Source organism: Colossoma macropomum, unplaced genomic scaffold (genome assembly GCF_904425465.1).
Source record: "Colossoma macropomum unplaced genomic scaffold, Colossoma_macropomum, whole genome shotgun sequence".
NCBI classification, from domain to species: Eukaryota; Metazoa; Chordata; class Actinopteri; order Characiformes; family Serrasalmidae; genus Colossoma; species Colossoma macropomum.
The window spans coordinates 49600841-49620263 of record NW_023494792.1 but is presented as its reverse complement, the minus strand read 5'-3'; the positions used below and the strand labels follow the sequence as shown (position 1 = coordinate 49620263).

The window sequence follows — 19423 nt, the reverse complement described above, 5'->3', positions numbered from 1 at the left end:
ACTGAGTTCTGATTGGTTGGTATTACTTTTACTGAGTGCTGATTGGTTGACAAGCGGAGCAGCTTATTGGCCGTTCAAGCTTACTGGCCTCATGATCTTTACGTTTTAAAGTTCAAAAGCACTTAAAAATACAACAGCGGTGTAAAAAGGTTTATGTTGTTCTGTGATCAGGAAATGAATACATTCTTTTATGTAAATATATTTAAGCATTTACAAACTGTGATTTTGCTCAAATGCTCCTTATTACCCTATTCATTTCGGACTCTCTCGGGAGCGCCATGCAGTGTTTGACAAACCCGGAACGTACTGAATGGCAGTTCTCCTCACTACAGATTCTCTGGTAGCGCTGCTGGAGTCCGAGTCTGCGCAGATCGGTGGCAATGCTACGACACTCAAATGCGCCGTGGCTTGACACGTCATTAAGAACTTCGAAGACGGAAGCCGTCGTCAGCTGCGCACACGACTGAGCTTTTCCATTCAGATAAACGGAGAAACGGAGTTTGCGTTAAAATGGGTGAGTTTTACTGACTGCGTTTAATACTACAGCTAAATCATGAAATGTTCCTCAAGTTCGCGATGTTCTGCTCGCAGTCGGAGCCCACTGTGGTTTATTTGAACGCTGATTTGCTGTACAGCCAACAAGCTAGCTTAGTTACCGTAGTGTTGTAATGCGAGGCTGTTCGCTGATCCCCTTTAGCTCTGATTGACCTCTTACTTGGATCAGTTCTCTCTCGTAGAGCGCAGAGCACACGGTATTCAACAAACACGGTTAGTAAAATTAGCGAAGATATGAAGTCCTAAAGCAGTGATGTTAAAAATGTAGTTATGCCTGTTGTTTGTTAGCTCAGTTAGCTTAGCTCTTGTTCTGTGTAGGCGGGTTGATCTCCCTGCCCGTTTAACACTGAAGATGAATTGCAGTAATGAACATGTCTGGTGAAACACAGTTTAGCTGCTTGTGCAGATTTAGCTAGCGAGCTGATGTAGAGGTGTGTTCCTAAACGTGGGATATGCTTGTGGTATCAGTCACATTTTCTACAAGGCAAAGGCAAATGCTGCCTCCTCCCCTCACACACATAGCAGATCACCCAGATTTCTACTGGGCTGTTTTGAAGTTGTAGTTGTGGGTTAGTGATGGATCATTCTTCGCTCCAGTCACAGATCAGGTTAGTTCTGTGTTTCATTTCACACTGTAGGTCTGTTTCCTCGACCTGGATCGTTTTTAAATGGAAAACGCGATTTGACACAGTGCAGTTTCCAAATCGCAAGAGCTGCATTTCATAAGTTTTTAATTATAGCCTTCATTATCAAAAAACGTCATAAACCTTGTAACACAGGCTGTCTGTAGATAAGTTAGACCAGTCGGATCCAGCCAAACCTCTGTGTTGTGACATCACAACCACAACTTGTTGGAAGTTTTGCTCACTACATTTAGGGCTCAAGTCACAAGCCAGAAAAGATGGGTAATCTGACCTCCTTGGCCAAAAATGAAACAGGCCTGAACCTTAATTTATAGAAAATAATTACAATGTTAGTAAGAAAAATCACATTTAGATAGTTTTCCTAAATCGTTCAGCCGTAGGACCAGCCTTAGTCCCTGTCCAGGAACCGTATCCTGCGTGTCCAAAAGTTTGTAGATACTTGCTCGTCCAGTGTTTGTTTTGAAACCTCATGTATTATAATAGGTAGTCAGTGCCCCCTTTGCTTTTCTGAGAAGGTTATACATTAGATGTTGGTTGGAACATGGCTGTAAGGATTTCATTGCATTCAGACACAAGAGCATTAGTGAGGTCAGCTATTGATGATGGATGATTATCTATTCCAGCTCATCCCAAGAGTGTGTGTGGAGCTCCAGTTCCACTGTTCCACAGTCCAGTGCTGGGGGGCTTGGTGACCTTAGATTCATGTGGCTGCTCCAGAGTGTCCCCCACTATTAGCAATACTTTTCTATGATGCAAGTCGTGTGTGTGTGCAATTGAACACCTGTGTCAGTGATCAGTGCACCTTAAAGTAGAAGAAGCAGAGGTGTCTGCAAACGTTCGGCCCAGTACTATACTTGTAGCCAACAAAGCAAAAGATGCCTGAAAACTGATTCTACATGCAGGGATGAGAAGCTGGGATTACGCTTGATGCTAATGTTAATTGCACAGAGGTGAGGCAGTCTTCTTTGGCAGGTTTTATTAGACTGACTGGTTTGTTGAGAATGCCTGCTTCCTTTGTGATGTTCAGAGGTTTACTTTGATCGTGGGTTCTTACAGGAGGAAATGCCTTATGTTTGTAAAGTGACAAAAAATGGAGACCCGGACACACAGGGTGAAAACTTGCCTGTCCAGATGAAAACCGGACCGATGGGAATGCCATTGTGTCACTGTGTAAACATGTGCACTGTGGTTACTTATTATCTTGCACTTGTCCAGACGTGGGCAGAGTAGCCTCAACCTATATTCCAGTAAAAGCAGTGTAACTTTGATTGAAATGATGATTAAGTAGAAGTACCTTTAGCAAAACTTGAGTAGAAGTACCGAAGAACTGGGTTAACAAACTACCTAAGCAGAGTTCCCTGTAGAAGTGATCAATGCAGTACAAATGTAACAGTGAATGTAAACCCAAAAAGGGAATAACTTAATAATTGTTAATGACAAATCTAAGTACAAGTAGATTCCTTTCCTCACAAATATACTTGATTGGGAATAATTGAAAACACTCTGAAAAGTACAAATCCGTCAAGTTTTAAAGTACATGTAGCCAAGTAAACTAGTTACTACCCACTTCTGTGCCTCACTAAAATAGTGTGACTGAGTTGTTTTAATAGTGTAGCTGATAAAGTCATTTCTATTTCTACAGGGGGATTCTTCTCCAGCTTGTTTTCAGGCCTTTTTGGCACAAGAGAGATGAGAATTCTCATCTTGGGTCTGGACGGCGCTGGGAAAACTACCATACTCTACAGACTGCAAGTTGGAGAAGTTGTCACTACAATCCCCAGTATGGTTTTGCACAACGTTCTTTCTTATCAAATAAATGTTATTAAATAGATCTTGTTTGCTAAATTATTAAACTTTAAATTACTCTCTCCAAACATACAGCCATCGGTTTTAACGTTGAAACAGTGACTTACAAGAACCTGAAGTTCCAAGTATGGGATCTTGGTGGACAGACCAGTATCCGGTAAGGAAACTGTTTAGTTCTGTTTATTTGTTGTGATGGCCATAACGTTAGTATGTAGTTGGTTTATGCTTTCATTCTGACAAACTTGTTCAATTTGTCTTCCCCAGGCCATACTGGCGTTGCTACTACTCCAACACAGATGCTGTGATTTATGTTGTGGACAGCAGTGACCGTGATAGAATGGGTATTTCAAAGTCTGAGCTGGTGGCTATGTTGGAGGTAGGTCTAGTAGCTGCTGTTACTTCAAGAGCAGGCATATGTTGCTTTTTATGCAGCTGTGACATTGAACTCTTCCAATAGGAGGAAGAGTTGAAGAAGGCCATCTTGGTGGTGTTTGCAAACAAACAGGACATGGAGCAAGCAATGACACCCACTGAGGTGGCCAACTCCCTAGGCTTACCTGCACTTAAAGACAGAAAGTGGCAGATCTTCAAAACATCTGCTACTAAAGGAACAGGTCTGGATGAGGCCATGGAATGGTAAGGATCTACATCACTTATGGATATTGTTCACCTTTTCCTATCTGTGTTGGATCCTTTGCTTACACTGTTTTTCTATACAGGCTGGTGGAGTCCCTGAAGAGCAGGCAGTAATTGCACACACCACTCTCTGTAAATAGTCCTGTCTTCTGAGCCCCCATTGAAAGACTTCCCGAGTGCCATTTGGACCAGTGACTGCATTCCTCCCCACTATGTGAAGGTTATAGTTCTTTCCTGGCCCCTCCAGCTGAGAGGAGATACTGCAGTAATGGAACAGTTGGACGGCTACATAGCCAAAACTGAATGTCAAAACGTTCCCAGTTCAAATGGACACAAGCTCCAGAAAATAGGTTTTGCTGATTTGTTTATACTGACGCTTGTTGGACCTGTTTTTCCCCCCCTTGTAAGACATATCCACTACATCAGTGTCTTGTAATTTTGCTTCTTGTATTTTCCCCTTTTTAGGCCTGGTACCTGACTGTGGTCAGGACACTTCACTCCTGCCTTATGGTCGCTTCTTCCCCTTTGAATACTTAATCAGTCTTGCAGCTTTCGTATCTAACTTTGGAATTTTAGTGGTTTGTTATTTAAGACTAATGGTCATTTGTATGCGATGGATTTGTCATTGCGTATTTATATAAAAGCATGTACAGTGGACACTACCATCGAGACAAGGTTGTGTTAACACAAATCTATCGTCAATAAATTGCTTCTTGAATGATCCATATTTGTACTGTACCACATTATTGCAGATCCTAAGTAAGACATCCATATGCATTTTTTTATTGAAAAAAATGTACATTAAACTGCACAAATCCACAGTAGAGATGGTACGTGGTCAGACACTGACCGTGGAATATTGTAATGCACAAGCAAGCTTGCCAGAAACAGACCTCAAATTAGCACTTGAACATCAGCCAGTGCTTTTCAAGTCCATCTATATAGTCAGATACATGGCAATCTAAGCCTGATGGCCATTAATTACCCATTTCCAGAAGTTAAAAGGTTTCCAAGCAACAGGGCATAGATCATTGCACCATAGCCAAGTCCCTCAGCGAGGTGGTTTTGCGCTTCTTTGATTTGTATCCTGGCCGCAAAAATTCTATTTTTCTCTTCTTAGCCTCATTTTTCTTTTGGTGCTTCTTGATCTTTTTTCTAGCAGCAATGTCAGGATTGGCAACAGCCTGAGAAAGAGAAATAAAATTTGAACAATCACCATTAACCCAAAAATAAAGCCCACGGTATGGCAAGGTTTTCTATTAGATAAACTGATCATTCAGATGATTGATATACTTCCTTTGAGAAACACTCACCTGCAGGGCCTTGTGTTTCTTACGCAAGGCTCGTCTCTGTGTGGCCTCCTTCTGCACAGCAGCAAAGGCAAGTGAGAACTTCTCCAGACCCACCAACTTCTTCAGTAGCTCGATGAGCTCCTGTGCCAGGTTCTTCAGTGTGGGGTCTGATAATTAAGCCAGATTAGAACATTTAGGTAGTTAACTGATATAAACCTAAGCATACTCAATAAGAATGTACTTCTTACCACTATCAGTCACTGAGTATTAAGTATGATTGTTTCCGAAACATTAAGAGACTGAAGACGTAGGGAGTTACCTTGGTCTGCATATGTGCTGTCCAGTTCTCTGTACAGTGGAGCAATGATGATGGTCAGGTAAGGACCAAGACGCTCTTTTCCCAAGTCAACAGCCAAGGCCCCCAAGAACTTGAACACACAGGTTCTCTGAGAAAAAATGAAAGGAAAATGAAGTCGAGAAATCTTTTGCTTCTTACTGACACCCCGTCACCTCCCAGAGCTTTCTTTATAGCGACATGTTCCATGAAACTAGGTTAGTTAATCGCTTCAGTCAAAAGCAACATGGACAATTGACAGAAGCGGCGTCGGGCAATTTTCAAAACCATTAACAGACCTTTAAATAACTTGTAGACACTATTATTGTTCCTAATAGCAAAAGGAGACAGTAAAGAAAATAACACTAAATGTAGCAAGTTATAGGCCATAGTTTAAGTTATCATTTTTAAATTTGGCAACCCTGGTTCCAGTAGGACCTATGGCATGCACACCTGTAAAGGCAAACATTTTTACATTTTTTTTATTATTTTTATTAAAAATAAACTATTTGTCCTGCAACAAATCTCAGAATTCTGTTTGTGCATTCCTTCCATCTCAAACTCTCAATTTTATACTTCACGCTTCTGGCAAACACTCCAATAATGGGTGGCTGTATATGAATGCAATTAAGTGGCAAAGTTGTCAATTACTGTCTCAGCACAAATATAATACAACTGCTCAAGACCGTTTAAAGGAATTCCACCAACTACTCAAAATGGATGCATAATTAAATCAGTAATATGTAAACATGAAATGCACCAGTCTAAAGAAAATTACCAACTCCTTTCTTTACCGTGGCGGTGACAGAACAAGATGTATACAGCATTTAATGCTGAAAGCTAGCTCACAGAAAGCTATTACACAGAATGAACATGATGTCTGACGTCTGACACATTATTTTATAATAGTCTTGGCCTAAACATATTTTTTAAAAACCCATTAATTGCACAGATATGCAGGGCATCCCTAAATAAAATATAGTTTTTCGAATTATTATTTTACCATTATAGACTTTAAAAACTCGTGTAGGACGTGTAGGTTCACTAGTGGTTTTGCACAGTAAATAAAATGGCTATATCTACCTCGTAGACATTGAGACCCCTGGTTCCCATCACCACCACTGTGAGGATTCAATGACTGATGTAAACAAAGTCATTCAGAGTGGTTTGATGTGAAATGGTTAATTGCAGAGAAACTTTGTTTGCACCTCAATTATGCAGATATTTTGAAAAGTCGGTAGAGTTCCCCTTTAACATCATGAGGTTATCAAATTACACAAGTCTAGCCAGAAGAAAGAAGACTGAGTTTAGACTATTACTTCTTAAACCTGCTCTTGGTGACACAGTACTCCACAGTTTCAAGTATTTCTTGACTCAAAAGCTCATCAACTGATTATCGAGCCCTTCATAAGCTGGATCAGGTATGTTGGGGAAGCCAATAGTTGACACTGTGCAGAGCTGTGGCTCGCCAAGAGTAGCATTATGCAAACAGTGATTTGGAATATTAAGAGAGCTATGGAAGAAAACAGTGTGTGGATTTAATAATGCACCTTTAGTGGCACTTTGGGTGTATCAGCTGCTTCTCTTTTAGCCAACAGCGACAGCTTCTTTATCACCCACAGTACAGATGGTGGCCGTTTCTTATCCTGCTCCTGCTCTTTTTCATCTTCCTCCTCCTCTCCCTCATTCTCTTCTTCTTTTTTGTCCTCTGTTTCTCCATCCTCTACTTCCACTTCTTTCTCATTCTCTACTGAGTGAGACTCAGGTGAGATAAGATAGATCACCTTGGCTACGAAGAGTAGGTTCTTTATTACCTGTTGACAGGATCACATTATAAAACATCATAACAGCCCCTTTTATTGCATTGCATTACATTTCAGTTGATAGTTTCTATTTGTGGTTGATTTGGATTGGTTACATTCCTTACCTGCTCACCAGCAGCGATGTCCAGGAACTTTGACTGTAGCTGGTGCAGGAACGACAAGACCAGCTCTCTCATCTGAGAAAGGTGGAGAGAGAAAACAAAAAAGAAAGAGTTCAGAAGCCTCCTAATACTGTTCAGTGTGGCTCAGGCTAATTGCCATGTATCAGCAATGTATCCAATTCTAGGACCACATATTGAAGACTTTGCTCAAACAGGCAGCTCAAATCTGATGTTTCAGCATGTCTAATTTAAGCAGGACATATTTTCTGCAGTCAGAACGGCACAAGGCCACATGAAATCCAATTTTTTTTTTGATCGGATTCAAGGCACATTTGTCAAATTAAGTGGTATGACCTGACCATGATCATCTGGGGCGTGGCATTGGTGCACACTCACATATTCTCTTACATTCTTGCATGAGCTTTTAACGAACACTAAGGTGACATATTATATGTTGTAATTTTACGGCTTCAGTAAGGGTGTAAACGTGTTTCTGAATATTACTGGTAGAACAACCTATTAGCATGTTAGCCATGATCTGCTGACCAGGTCATACTACTCTAATGTTATGTTCTGTTCGTGTTCTAGTTGCTAAAAAGTGCAATTCTGTTGTGAAATTTAGAGTGATTGTTCTGTTAACATTTTACTTCATCAAATGTGACCAGTTTCCTACAACACCCTGTAAGCGTTTGGAACTGAGGAGACTAATTGCTGTAGTTTGCTGTAAAAGGAAATTGTTTTCCCATTCTTCACAGTTCAGGGTCTACTTAGTCATATTTCATAATCTAGCCAATGGATTTTCAAAGGGTGACAGGTCTGGACTGCAGGAAGGCCACTTTAGCACCCAGACACTTTTACTATGGAGCTATGCTGTTGTAATATGTGCAGTGTGTTTTTTGGCATTGTCTTGCTGGAATAAGCAAGGCCTCCCCTGATAAAGAGGTTGTCTGGATGGCAGCATATGTTGCTGCAAAACATGTATATATGATTCAGCATTAATGGTGCCTTCAAGTCACCCATGCTACGTGAACTAATGCACCCCCATACCAGCATCACGAATGCTGGCTTTTGAACTATGCGCCAATATATGGTCCCTTTTCTCTCAAGCCTGGAGGATGCGGCATCCACAATTTCCAAAAAGAATTTAAAATTTTGATATGTTGGACCACAGAACACTTTTCCACTTAGCCTCAGTCCATCTTAAATAAGCTAAGGCCCAGAGAAGGCACTGTGACCTAAGGGCTCAAAGATCACAGCCAGCCAGTGCTGGTTTTCAGCCTCTTGCCTTGTACACAGGGCTTTCTCTGAATTCTCTGCATTTTTAAAATTATGTACCATAGACAATGAAAAGTTCTTTGCCATTTTACGTTGAGAAACGTTATTCTTGAATTGCTGCACTATATGCCTACACAGTCTTTCACAGAGTGGTAAACCCCTCTCATCTCTATTTCTGAAAGACTCCAACTCTCTGGGATGCTTCTTTTTTTTATACTTAATCATCTTACTAACCTGTTGCCAATTAATCTAATTAGTCATGAGATGTTCTACCAAATGTTTAAGCATTACACAACCTTACCAGTCTTTTGTTGCTCTTGTCCCAACTTTTTTAAAACATGTTGCTGGCATCAAATTCAAAATGGGCATAAATTTTTCATAAAACAATAAAGTTTCTCAGTTTTGACACCTGATATGTTGTCTTTGTACTATTGTACTACCTTTGTACATTACTGCATTCTGTTTTTATTTACATTTTTCAGTGTCCCAATGTTTTTTGAAAACCTGGTTGTATTAAACAAACCATAGAAATAATCCCAGAGTATATTAATCCAGTGCAAACTGCTATGTTAGTAAATATTCTGTTAGTTTTCACAGGTTTTGTAAGTATAGAGACACTTGTATTACCTATGGCCCAAATCAAGGCAATACTGTCCTACTTCAGCATATGATTCCGAACATTAAACATGTAAAAAGACAGGAAAATGTCTGATTTTATGTGGCGATGGTGTGATGTGACGTAAATCAAGTAGCCATTCTCATCTCTGTAACTTATACTGAGATTTCTTATCCAGTGTGAATCATAAACATTCCAGACACAATGCAGTAAAATTACATTACCCCATCCTATGTAAAATTAATCATGAATAGTATGGCTTGTAAATTTTTACCTTCTTGTCCAGGTTGGTTGCCAGAAAAGAGGAGGCCACAGACTGGCCAGTTTTGGGGTTTTTCTCTATAGAGTGCCACAGAGACAGCAGCTCCTCAGGTTTGTGGGCAGCAAACAGCAGGCCAAAGACCTGAGAAGCAGTTAGCCACACCCAGGAGTGAGGGTAGCGCAGGTGAGCTTCTATGTGACCTGGTAGAAAAATATGGGGTCAACAACAGTAGATATGAATTAAAAGACAAATGAGTGTCATAATGTTTGTGTGTCTACGTGTGGACTTACCCCAGATGTTAGACAGCATGTCAGCAGGTTTGTGGAGCTCCAAAAAGCCACAGTCTTTGATGAGTTTGGTGATGAGAGTGAGATAACAGAAGAGTAACCTGTCTGCAGATTTCTCATCTTCTTCTTCCTCAATCTAAAAGAGATATTGCCATCGTAACAATGAACTCTCCAGAATCCATCAATGCCCTTGCAATTACTTTACGCATTACAGGTCAACTTTACACACACCTACAAGTACCATGTATTTTCTTCTGTACCTTATTCTTAATTTATATTTTAGTAATTTTGTTTAAGATATTATTTTTGCTTAAACCATCAGAAAGCCAACAAATAATTTATTATTAACAAAAAACTAATTATTTAAAAATTAAACACACCTACTAACAATTGTTTTAAAATGAGAGAGACAAATTTTAGGCACCACATGAAGATGTCTTTTGTGTCTTTTTAGTGTTTTTTTCTGTGCTGACCAATAAGATAAATGGTACGGTGGGCCTTCTGTGGCTTATAATGAAGGGTGAATTCAGTTAATAATTATGACTTACACAATTAATCATGACTAAATCTACTACATTAACTTGTAGCTTGGCTTGTTTTTACTAGCATACCACTTTTTTCTAGCTAACTTTGATATTCGAGCGTCCACAAGAGTTTGTGAACGATTACCAGGTAAACTATAGACAAGGAAAAAACATCAAAAAAGAAAAAAGGGGCTTTGGCAGAAACTAATGTATAGCTAATGTTAATTTCAGTTAATGTGACAGCACTGATGTTGCTCAAAAATTTAGCATTACACAGAGGAACACATTTCAAAACGTTTTATTATTCAGTCCCGATGGAGACGACAAGTGTTTTTTACTGTTTCTGGACCTAATTTCAGCCTAGCTTGTTTTGCAATAAAAGTGACACGCTCACTGACTTCTCAGTTGCATCCTTAACAACACCTCCCTGGCAACGTGTCAACATTAAGGCATTCTCATTTCTGAGTTGTGAAGTATAATCAAATTCTTTGCAATGCTGCAGTTATTTCTAGTCAAACAAAACCAGACTCCTATTTCTTTGAATGGAGAGAGACCTAAAAACGCAAAACTAAAGGCCAAATTAATGTTTCAAAAACATTTGAACTCAATAGCAAAATCTGACAAAAATCTGACCAAAAACGCACAAAAACATGTTTTTTCAAGTTGTTCTGTCTACTGTGCTGCCACAGATCTCCACCAATAAGCCCAAGTAGAGAAAGGCTCTTTTATTGGAGGGTGGCACTTTCTCTGTAAAAATAACGTCACATTGAGCGTTGCAAGCTTTCCCATTAATTTTTCAACAAGTAACATGCCTCCTCCTTTAAAACGCCGCTGGTATACCTTAAAATACTTACTTGCAATCACGAGCAAAACTTTTACTTTTTACAGCTGTATTAAAACATAAAACTACTGCTGAACTGAATTGGTGGCCTGTGTATTTGCTGTCTTCCCATAATGAAATGTAACAAATACTTGAATAGTGATTTCAGTATTCAAATACTGACACCTCAAGGTTAATTGAACACTTGAGTAATCATACACATCCCTGGAGTGATCAGCAACTAGAAACACTTACGGGTGAGTTTAGGCTTGCTTGCATATTCTGAGTCTCACTGCATCAATACAGACATTCTTCTCTGAAACTTTACCAGTAAAGGGAACCACTCAAAACAATGTTACACAACTGCCTCTCGCACAGTACTCACATCTTCAAAGTTGTCAGCGTGGATTTCTTTCTCTATAAGAGGCAGCAGAGAATCCAGCCTGCGATTAAATTTCTCTCCTTCCACTTCCACAAACAGCCCACACACCTGAGCCCCCAGTCTCCGCAGAGCCATCTACACATACACAAACACAATATATGTCAGAAGTAGAAACTGATCCATCTTTACATTCACAAACAAGAAAGTCAAAACCTTTGTGACCATGAATATTTATTTCCCCACTCACTTTCTCTCCAGTCAACCAGCTGTTGACCAAGGTGAACATGGCATTCTGATTGTTCACGTCTAGCTGACCCAACAGTGATTTGATAGCGAGAGAGGCCATTTTCTTACAACGCGCCGAGTCATCATTGACCATGACCAACGACAGAGGCACAAAGAACAGACCACAGTGCTCCAGTAGAAGAGGCTGTAAAACACATCAGCAAAATAAGTCCACACACAGCAGCTTTGTCTTGAAAAAAACAACACTGTTAGGAACTCAGTAATTCAGATACCTGAGGGAATGTTTGGAAAATGAAGGCCATCATCTCGAGGGCAGACTGTCTCCCAGTGTCATATTCATACCTGCAGAAATTAGAAAAGTCTTTCAGATTCATAGTGTCAGCAAGTTTACTCCCCAAGTATGAAACAATCTTTGAAGCTCCACGCTTAAATTGTGCTGAGAGAAACGTACGTGAGCTGAGCAACAATGAAGTCAAAATGGTTCCTCAGCTTCTTCCCCAGTGGATAGTCCATGAGATACTTCAAGTAGATCTAGGAGAATTAAAACAGGGAGAAATTTCACTAAATAAGCTTCCAAAGCAGTTCATAATGAAGGAGGCAGTAATAACCTTAACTTTATTAATATCAACTATAAACCAGACTTTGTTTTAATTTTTAGTCGTATGGATACAGACTTTGCTTTTTTTTTTTGTTCTAAGTGCACCATATCAAATTTCTAACAACTTTGTGGTTGATCTGGCAATAAATGCGGTATTAAGTACTAAACATGACATACCTGTCTGCAGCGAACACGCACTTGCTCATTCGATCCATTAATAGACAGTTTGGCCACTTTCTTCATCACCTCTTCCATCTCTGGCACCACCAGCTTCCTGAACAAGATCGCCTAAAATCGAACCACATGCATTAAACTAGTAAAAAGAAGTCAAGACACTGGTGTTCATTCCACACTATTAAAGTGATTGTGACAGAAATCTCCTATTCTTTACAAAAGGAGCTCAATTTAGAGCCTTGGATCATTTTTAAAGTACAGAGATAGCACAGGCTGCAAGTTGGAAGCTATCAAGCTCAGTAAGGCACCATAATAAATATGGTTACAGTTAAATAACCAAAGCTATTCATGAATAAACATCAATATGAATCAGTGGGTGAATTTACCCTAAGCAGTCCAAATGCAGTGGCTTGACGAGAGTTATCATAGATGTCCTCCTCCGCATAACCCAGCAGCACTTGCAGCTGCGTATCAGATATGCGGTGTTTCGTCACACTCTTCACTAGGACAGTTATGGCCTACAAGATGAGGAAAAAAAATGCCACTGAGAAACAACATTTTCACAAAGCTAACAATGCATTCAAAAATGATTTCAGTCCACAACTATTAAATATTTTATAAAAAATATCTTGAAAATGTAAATATTCTACAAGGATAAGAAAAGCTGAAGACATATTTCAATCTAATGATTTAATAAAAGAAAATTTAGCAGCAAAATACAAATCATATGTTCTTCTGTCAGGTAATGCAATTTTGGTCAACTTGTCAGTGAACAGGAATGTTACTATATCAAAGCAGCAGTGAGCAGGTACTTTAACCCACAGCACTACTCTATTGCAACAGGCCATTTATTTGAATGTTTCCCCAGCAGCCTCTGAACTGTCACTATTCTGTTTACCGCTTACAGGATGAGTGTTTTGAAACATAGACTGAGGGCAGTTTTACCTATTGGCAGGTTTAGGTTTAGGTTCTGTGAGCAATGATTCTTTTTAACACCTGCTAAACTCAGCAGTATCTGTCTTAACATCTAGCACGATCCAGAAGTCTCTTACTGCTCCTGACAACTAGCTAGCCGGCACTCTCAGAAATAAATGCAACCAAGTGCATGCTAGCAACTAGCTAGCAGCCTCTAGCAGTCGGAAACTTGTCTGAATTGCATTTGAATGATTACTATTTTTAAATATTTTAGTTACCAAATTTAATCAAATATTCATTTAAGCCCTAAATTTAATCTGGGAGACGTATGTCTTCACTGTTGGAACAGCTTTTCGCACAGCTTCAAAATGCTAGCTGTCCTTTACACTCTGGTAAAATTTCATGATAAATGAAAATAACTTGGGGGAAAAATCAAATTTTATTAACTTCCATTCAAAGTACAGAACGTTTGTATCCTTCTTCTGTAAAGTTACCATTTGGTGATAGCAACATGATATTAGGAGCGCCTGCAGGTCCACATACCTTGAAGCAGTTCTGGACGAGCTCAAAGTTCTCCCCTCGGCCGGCGCCCGCTTTAGCGTAATCCTTTAGCAGGACAAAGAGCTGCTTGGTGAGGTTATCGGCTGTCTGCTCCAAGGCAGGCAGAGGAAACTTCAAGATCCAGATAAACGTCTGCAGACCCTCAGTGATCACCTATGCAGACAAATGGACACCGCTTACATTCAAATGTAGTCTGATTACACATAACATGGAATCACAATGCTTGTGCATGTGTCTAATTGTAAGCAGTTTCATGAACTGTAGTGGCATTACATGCAACACAAACACTGTTGAACGAACATCCAAATGTAGAGCCACTCTGTCTAGTAGACAAACCTTCACATGCATGGAGTTGAGACAATCCAGCAGCAGGGAGACAAATGGGTCCAACATCTCCCGTATTGATGGCACTGAGGAGTTGATCTTAGAACTTTTCAAACTAGAGTGGAGCAGCTGGAGGTAAAAGGTCAAACAATGTAAGTCACAAACCTGACATTGCAACTATTTATGACCTGAAAATGTCATAAACTAACACAGAAACCATCAAATTGCAAGTTCATGCAAACTTGACTAATCTTCAGTCTTCTGAAAATCATCGTGTATAAGGTTGATAAGGTTATGTTCTGTATTCTTACACTCAGCCCAGCGTTCACTAGGATGTGCATGTTGGTCTTGCTGCTGACAGCCGCTTTCTCGCCTCCTCTCTTTGGGGTGGGGGGTAACAGCAAGCAGCTGGGAGGAGGCAGACGGGGGTCCGGAGGAGGAGCAGGCTTCTTTCTGTACCGCAAGTGGGCATATAATGTTATTCAGATGTTACTGAACTCTACAAGACACTGCTTTCTTGTGTTTGTATGTAACATACTTGCTCTTGCTGGTGATGAGGGGCAGGCTCTGACTGACCAGGCCATGGCACAGCAGTAGAATGGACTGAGGGGTCAGGCTCTGGTTCAACAGAAGCCCAGCCACTACTCTCCTTAAAACACTGTTCACTCGTCTGGACACCTTCAGACTGGTTGTATTTTCCAACACCTAGCAGACAGAAAAACACAGCCAAAGAGAAGAGGGACAGTCTTTAGTCCCTTCCTCAATTGTTGCAGCTCAAACATATCATGAAGTTGAATATGTCCTGCACCTGATTAGGTTTACATGCCAAACTTTTGACTAGAGATTCTTAATAAGTCAACATGGCCAAGAATCGCCTACCAGAGCATGAGTAGAGTGGAGCAGCAGACATTTCTGCTCAACATGTTTCTGTACTCTCTTCTCACTCCGCTCCGGGTTTTCTAATTTCTGCACCTCGCTTGCTCCTCGCTCACAGGCCAGAGAAACCCAGTGCCATGTTCGCACCATATGATCTACTCTTACGATCTTTATTTTATGTCTTAAACATATGGACAAGACACGACACACTTCATTTCATTTATTATTTCATTTATGTCTGCAATTAAGTGAAAAACTAGTTCCGTGCATTCTGTGTTACACAGGCTTTTTTCGGTAGGTATAGGCTTGAAGCGACAGTCCAATCACAACCTAAAAATCTGCCAAGGGTAAACAGATGCACATGCACGTGCTTTTAACACCACCTTCTTTATCATTTGTGCAGCGAAACAGACGGCGTGAGACTAACTCTGTAATATCTGTAGAACTTTGTTGAGATCATGAGAATTTCCAGTACGTAGCTCCACTGACAGTTCCACAGCGCAGACGCTGTATATGAATGGTCACTGCTGCATCACTGCGGAAAAAAGGACCGTCTGGCTTGCAGGATGGAGCGATATTGGAGCAATTTCAAAGAGAAAGAGAAAACTGATGCTCAGACTTTGTGAAAAGCTGCTCCGAGCAAAAATCACGTCGCTCCATTCCCACTCCACACCACCCACATGCTCTGCTGCCTACTTTGACCATTAGGGGATATTTGGCTGATATGCAAAATGATCAGCCACAGACCCGCCAAAGTGGTGCTACGACACACAAAGACCTGTGTGAAACACAGTGTTATGTGATGGATCAGCAGCCACTGGGAAATTTGGTGTTGGTAACACCCAAGAACATGTTAAAAAATGTGGTCAGAAATTCAAGTACAGACTCATGCAGAACAAATACAGACTATGTTAGACATAACTCAGCAAAAATACCATAACATGCAGCGGCACTAATAAACAAACGTGTTCAGTCAGACTGATAAAGAACTGTGTTTACATGGAAGCACAGTAGCCAGTGGAAGTGCAACTGGCATGATTCAGACAGTTGTTGCGATCTTAGTATACAGCTGAGGGAATGCTCAGGGCCTTCTAGGCTTTCAGAGAGGACCTAATAATTTCTGTGGAATAGAAAAATACACGTGATATTAAGTTAATTTTAATTTAGCAGAATATTTATGCTTGAAACGTTACCTCCTCCACTGGTTAGACCAGCTTCTGAAGGCCTAACAACCAGATTAATCAACCAATCCTGTTTTGATATGTAAGAAGTGGGACCGATTTTGTAAAGAAAAAAGGGGTCACTTTAGGGCTTCTGGAAGTCCTAGGTACATTCCTGACTATGAATATGCCCAGCAGTCTAACTGGATTTCAGTCAGTTGTTAGAAATGGAAAACTAGGACAGCAGCTCTTTGCCAGGGTTCTTGACTCAGAGCATCACTGTAAAACTGATACATCCAAGGTAAAATATTAATCTCTGTTCAAACAAAGCACAGAATGTCTTTTACAAGCTTCAAATGATCATGTTTAATCCAGAACAGGCAAAAATAATGTTCATGTGAATCGCTGTTAGCTTAGCACTAACATAGTAGTGCTAGCAGAAATTAGCATTGTAGTGGAGGTGCCATAGAGGTGTTGTTATGACCCAAATTGAAGGCCTAGCTTTAAGTCAGTTTGCCACTGATCTACAACATACATAAGACAATCCATGTAACCTCGCAGACGGAGCGTGTGAGGTAGAGACTAGCACCCGATTGGCTGCTTACCTCTTTGAGTGGCAAGATCAGTTGAGTGACTCGCTCCTGGCTACAAAACTGGGCCAACAGCTCATACGAGTCCGAGCTCTTGCTGTGACGGGCCTCCATCACCTTAGAAACGATGCCTTTGACCTCTTTCTCTTCAGCAAGCGACCCAAACAGCTCATTGTTAAAGATCTGTGGAGGTTTCTCAACATTAGCCAACTCATAATACTTATTCACAGTCAATGCAAATATATATATATTACATATATTACAATACAGTATAGTTCACCTCTACAAGCATGTCCAAACAAGGGTCAAGGTCTCCTGCTTGCAAGGATGGTTTCAGGATTGTGAGCAGGTGGTACACAGTGAAGGTCAGCACATGTATCTGTAGAACAAAATAAATGACTACACATCCCAGCAGTACGTGCAACTCTGTTTAGTCACAGAATAAAAATCAGAATCAGGCCTTATTGGCCAAGTATGTTTGCACATACAAATAATTTGTCTTGGGTTAAAATCAAAATAAAAGGAATAAAATAAAAAAGCTTGAGTCCAAGAAAAGTGTGTGCAGTAGTTGTTCATGTAGCACAAAGATGAGTCTGGTGGTTTAAATGCATAAAAAACAGAAGTTTTGTATTTTTTTTGTTTACCTGGTAGCCCTTCACAAGGACACCCTGCATCTCTCTGAGAAGGTACTGTAGGTAGCGATGTCCCAAAGCTTCAATAATCTTGATCAGAGTGCTTCGCGCTACATCACGGATCTCCTGGAATTTGCTCTTGAGGTGGACACACACTTTGAGAAGCACCCTGTATATTCAAACATCATGGAGGTTAGCTGTGACCTCAAAGAATCAAATGGAATAAATATAAATTTTGATTCTAAAACACAAAGAATAAACAAAAAACCTCTACATAATCATGTTGCAACTGCCTTTTTTTAAATCTTGTTTAATCATTATTCTTATGCTTTTATTACTAAGCACTATTAAATGCCGTTGAAGTCACTTATTATTTGTTACAACTGTAGTTTCCTGGTTGTATACTGGCTGCTAGGAACTGTTAGCAAAGCAGTTTTCTGGTATGCCTGCAATACTCTGTAGGAATTTATTTTTGGATTCTGATATATAGACACACCCAGGCAAGTTGGATTCCATGACTTCCTGTGGAAAAGACTGCATGAGTCGGACCATAGCAAAGGCAATGGGCACTCTTGCCACTTCTTCTTCCTTCACATCCTTTGACTTCACAGTCTTATGTTCCTCATCTCTCTTCACCTGAACATAAAAGGGAACAATTGCAATTGCATTTATAAATCCTTGCACCATGTCTTGCTGACAGGCAAGCATGAAACCCAAAGGGCCCACATATCTGTCCACAACGCAGTTCCTCGCTCTCATAACTACATAACTTGCATATTAGTTTCATAATTAGCAAATAAAACGACTTTAGATTAACAACTTAATACAAAGTCTTATTGAGTCTGTTTAAATTAATTAATTAATAATTAGATTTCTGCAATTATCTGATTATAAATGGTCATGTAAAGAGCATACTCTGATTTATTAGATCTAAGTAAGGTCTATACATTCTATTAAGAATTCTGATAAAGAGAACTGGATTTTGGGTCAGTAATCAGATTTCTCAGTGCATGTGTACTAGATTTCTCAGTCTGAGCATGTGCGAAACAGGCGGTGGTACCGGAAAAAAGCGAGCAGCGTTGCCGTGAGATGCAGCAAAACACTTTTGGAGCGATCCTGAAACGAACTACATTCTTGATCAAATTAAGGATTTAAATATTCTTCACCTTCTAGATGATGTATGTTCATATTTTCAGGCAAAGTGGTGCGGTGTTTTCAAAAAAAGCCACAGCATGAAGTTTGAGTTTTACATTACATTTACATCACGTCTTCCGTGAGTGGAAAAATCTGATTACTGCCCGACTCATGCAGACCCGAAATGTTGAATAAAAATCATTGTATTTATAGTTTTTGATAGCAGTTTTTAACTGCGACAGACAGTATTAAGCATCAGAAAAACAAAATATTGTGATAAACAACATTCATTGTGAAAATGTCTCATAATATTATATTTATGCCATATCTCACACTGTTAAGCCTAAAGTTCTTGGGGTTAAGGCAGTCAATAATAATTGCTTACGCAGATGGTTCAGATGGATTACTCAAACAAACGACTGAGCACTGACCTTGGCTGTAAGGCACTTGTGTAGCCTGGGCAGGATGCTCTGAGAGACAGTGCTATGAATGGAGGAGATGAGAGCCTCCAGCTCCTCTTTGCTCTGCGGAAGGCCGCTGCTTACAACAGGGGCTGCGCTGTTCAACTGACTGTCACTGCCTTCTTTTGGCTTGGCAGAATCACTGACTTCTGTATCCATGGCAACGGTCGCAGTGTTAACAGCTCCAGCATCATTGGTCCCCATGTCACTCTCAGCATCACTCTCATCCATGGCTTCTGCTTGGTTGTCTTCATCTGTCCCTCCATCCACAGGGTCTGGCTCTAAAAAAAAATAAGCAAATATGATAACTACAAGGCATAGGCTATAAGCAATATGGGTGTGAGCCACAACTCTACTAACTCAAACATATATATATATTTGTACACATATGCAAC

General features: G+C 40.1%; 2 protein-coding genes across 2 annotated transcripts in view; one reads left to right on the top strand and one right to left on the bottom strand.

Annotated features, from left to right (window-relative positions):
* Nucleotides 1-402: 402 nt before the first annotated feature.
* Nucleotides 403-4364, top strand: arl1 (ADP-ribosylation factor-like 1). The gene is made up of 6 exons (XM_036577467.1): nt 403-514; nt 2842-2979; nt 3081-3162; nt 3270-3381; nt 3463-3641; nt 3725-4364. The coding sequence occupies exons 1-6, from the start codon at nt 511-513 to the stop codon at nt 3753-3755; spliced, it is 546 nt and encodes a 181-aa protein (XP_036433360.1). The 5' UTR covers nt 403-510; the 3' UTR covers nt 3756-4364.
* A 37-nt stretch (nt 4365-4401) lies between these two features.
* The window catches only part of utp20 (UTP20 small subunit processome component), a 39205-nt gene continuing 24183 nt past the window's right edge, over nt 4402-19423 (bottom strand). The window contains exons 41-62 of the mRNA XM_036577466.1: nt 18999-19309; nt 17930-18069; nt 17446-17602; nt 17082-17180; nt 16817-16984; nt 14714-14880; nt 14487-14628; nt 14188-14304; nt 13834-14004; nt 12762-12893; nt 12379-12489; nt 12055-12134; nt 11876-11945; nt 11605-11787; nt 11361-11492; nt 9635-9767; nt 9357-9544; nt 7195-7266; nt 6818-7081; nt 5253-5379; nt 4955-5100; nt 4402-4825 (exon numbers count right to left, since the gene is read on the bottom strand). Of these exons, the coding sequence (XP_036433359.1) occupies nt 4670-4825; nt 4955-5100; nt 5253-5379; nt 6818-7081; nt 7195-7266; nt 9357-9544; nt 9635-9767; nt 11361-11492; nt 11605-11787; nt 11876-11945; nt 12055-12134; nt 12379-12489; nt 12762-12893; nt 13834-14004; nt 14188-14304; nt 14487-14628; nt 14714-14880; nt 16817-16984; nt 17082-17180; nt 17446-17602; nt 17930-18069; nt 18999-19309 (3266 nt within the window). The 3' untranslated portion in view covers nt 4402-4669. The remainder of the gene's footprint in view (nt 4826-4954; nt 5101-5252; nt 5380-6817; nt 7082-7194; nt 7267-9356; nt 9545-9634; nt 9768-11360; nt 11493-11604; nt 11788-11875; nt 11946-12054; nt 12135-12378; nt 12490-12761; nt 12894-13833; nt 14005-14187; nt 14305-14486; nt 14629-14713; nt 14881-16816; nt 16985-17081; nt 17181-17445; nt 17603-17929; nt 18070-18998; nt 19310-19423) is intronic.

Coding starts and splice junctions, on each gene's coding strand:
- arl1 (XM_036577467.1), top strand. Junction 3,163..3,269: donor GGTGGACAGACCAGTATCCG/GTAAGGAAACTG, acceptor TGTCTTCCCCAG/GCCATACTGGCGTTGCTACT. Junction 3,382..3,462: donor AGCTGGTGGCTATGTTGGAG/GTAGGTCTAGTA, acceptor CTCTTCCAATAG/GAGGAAGAGTTGAAGAAGGC.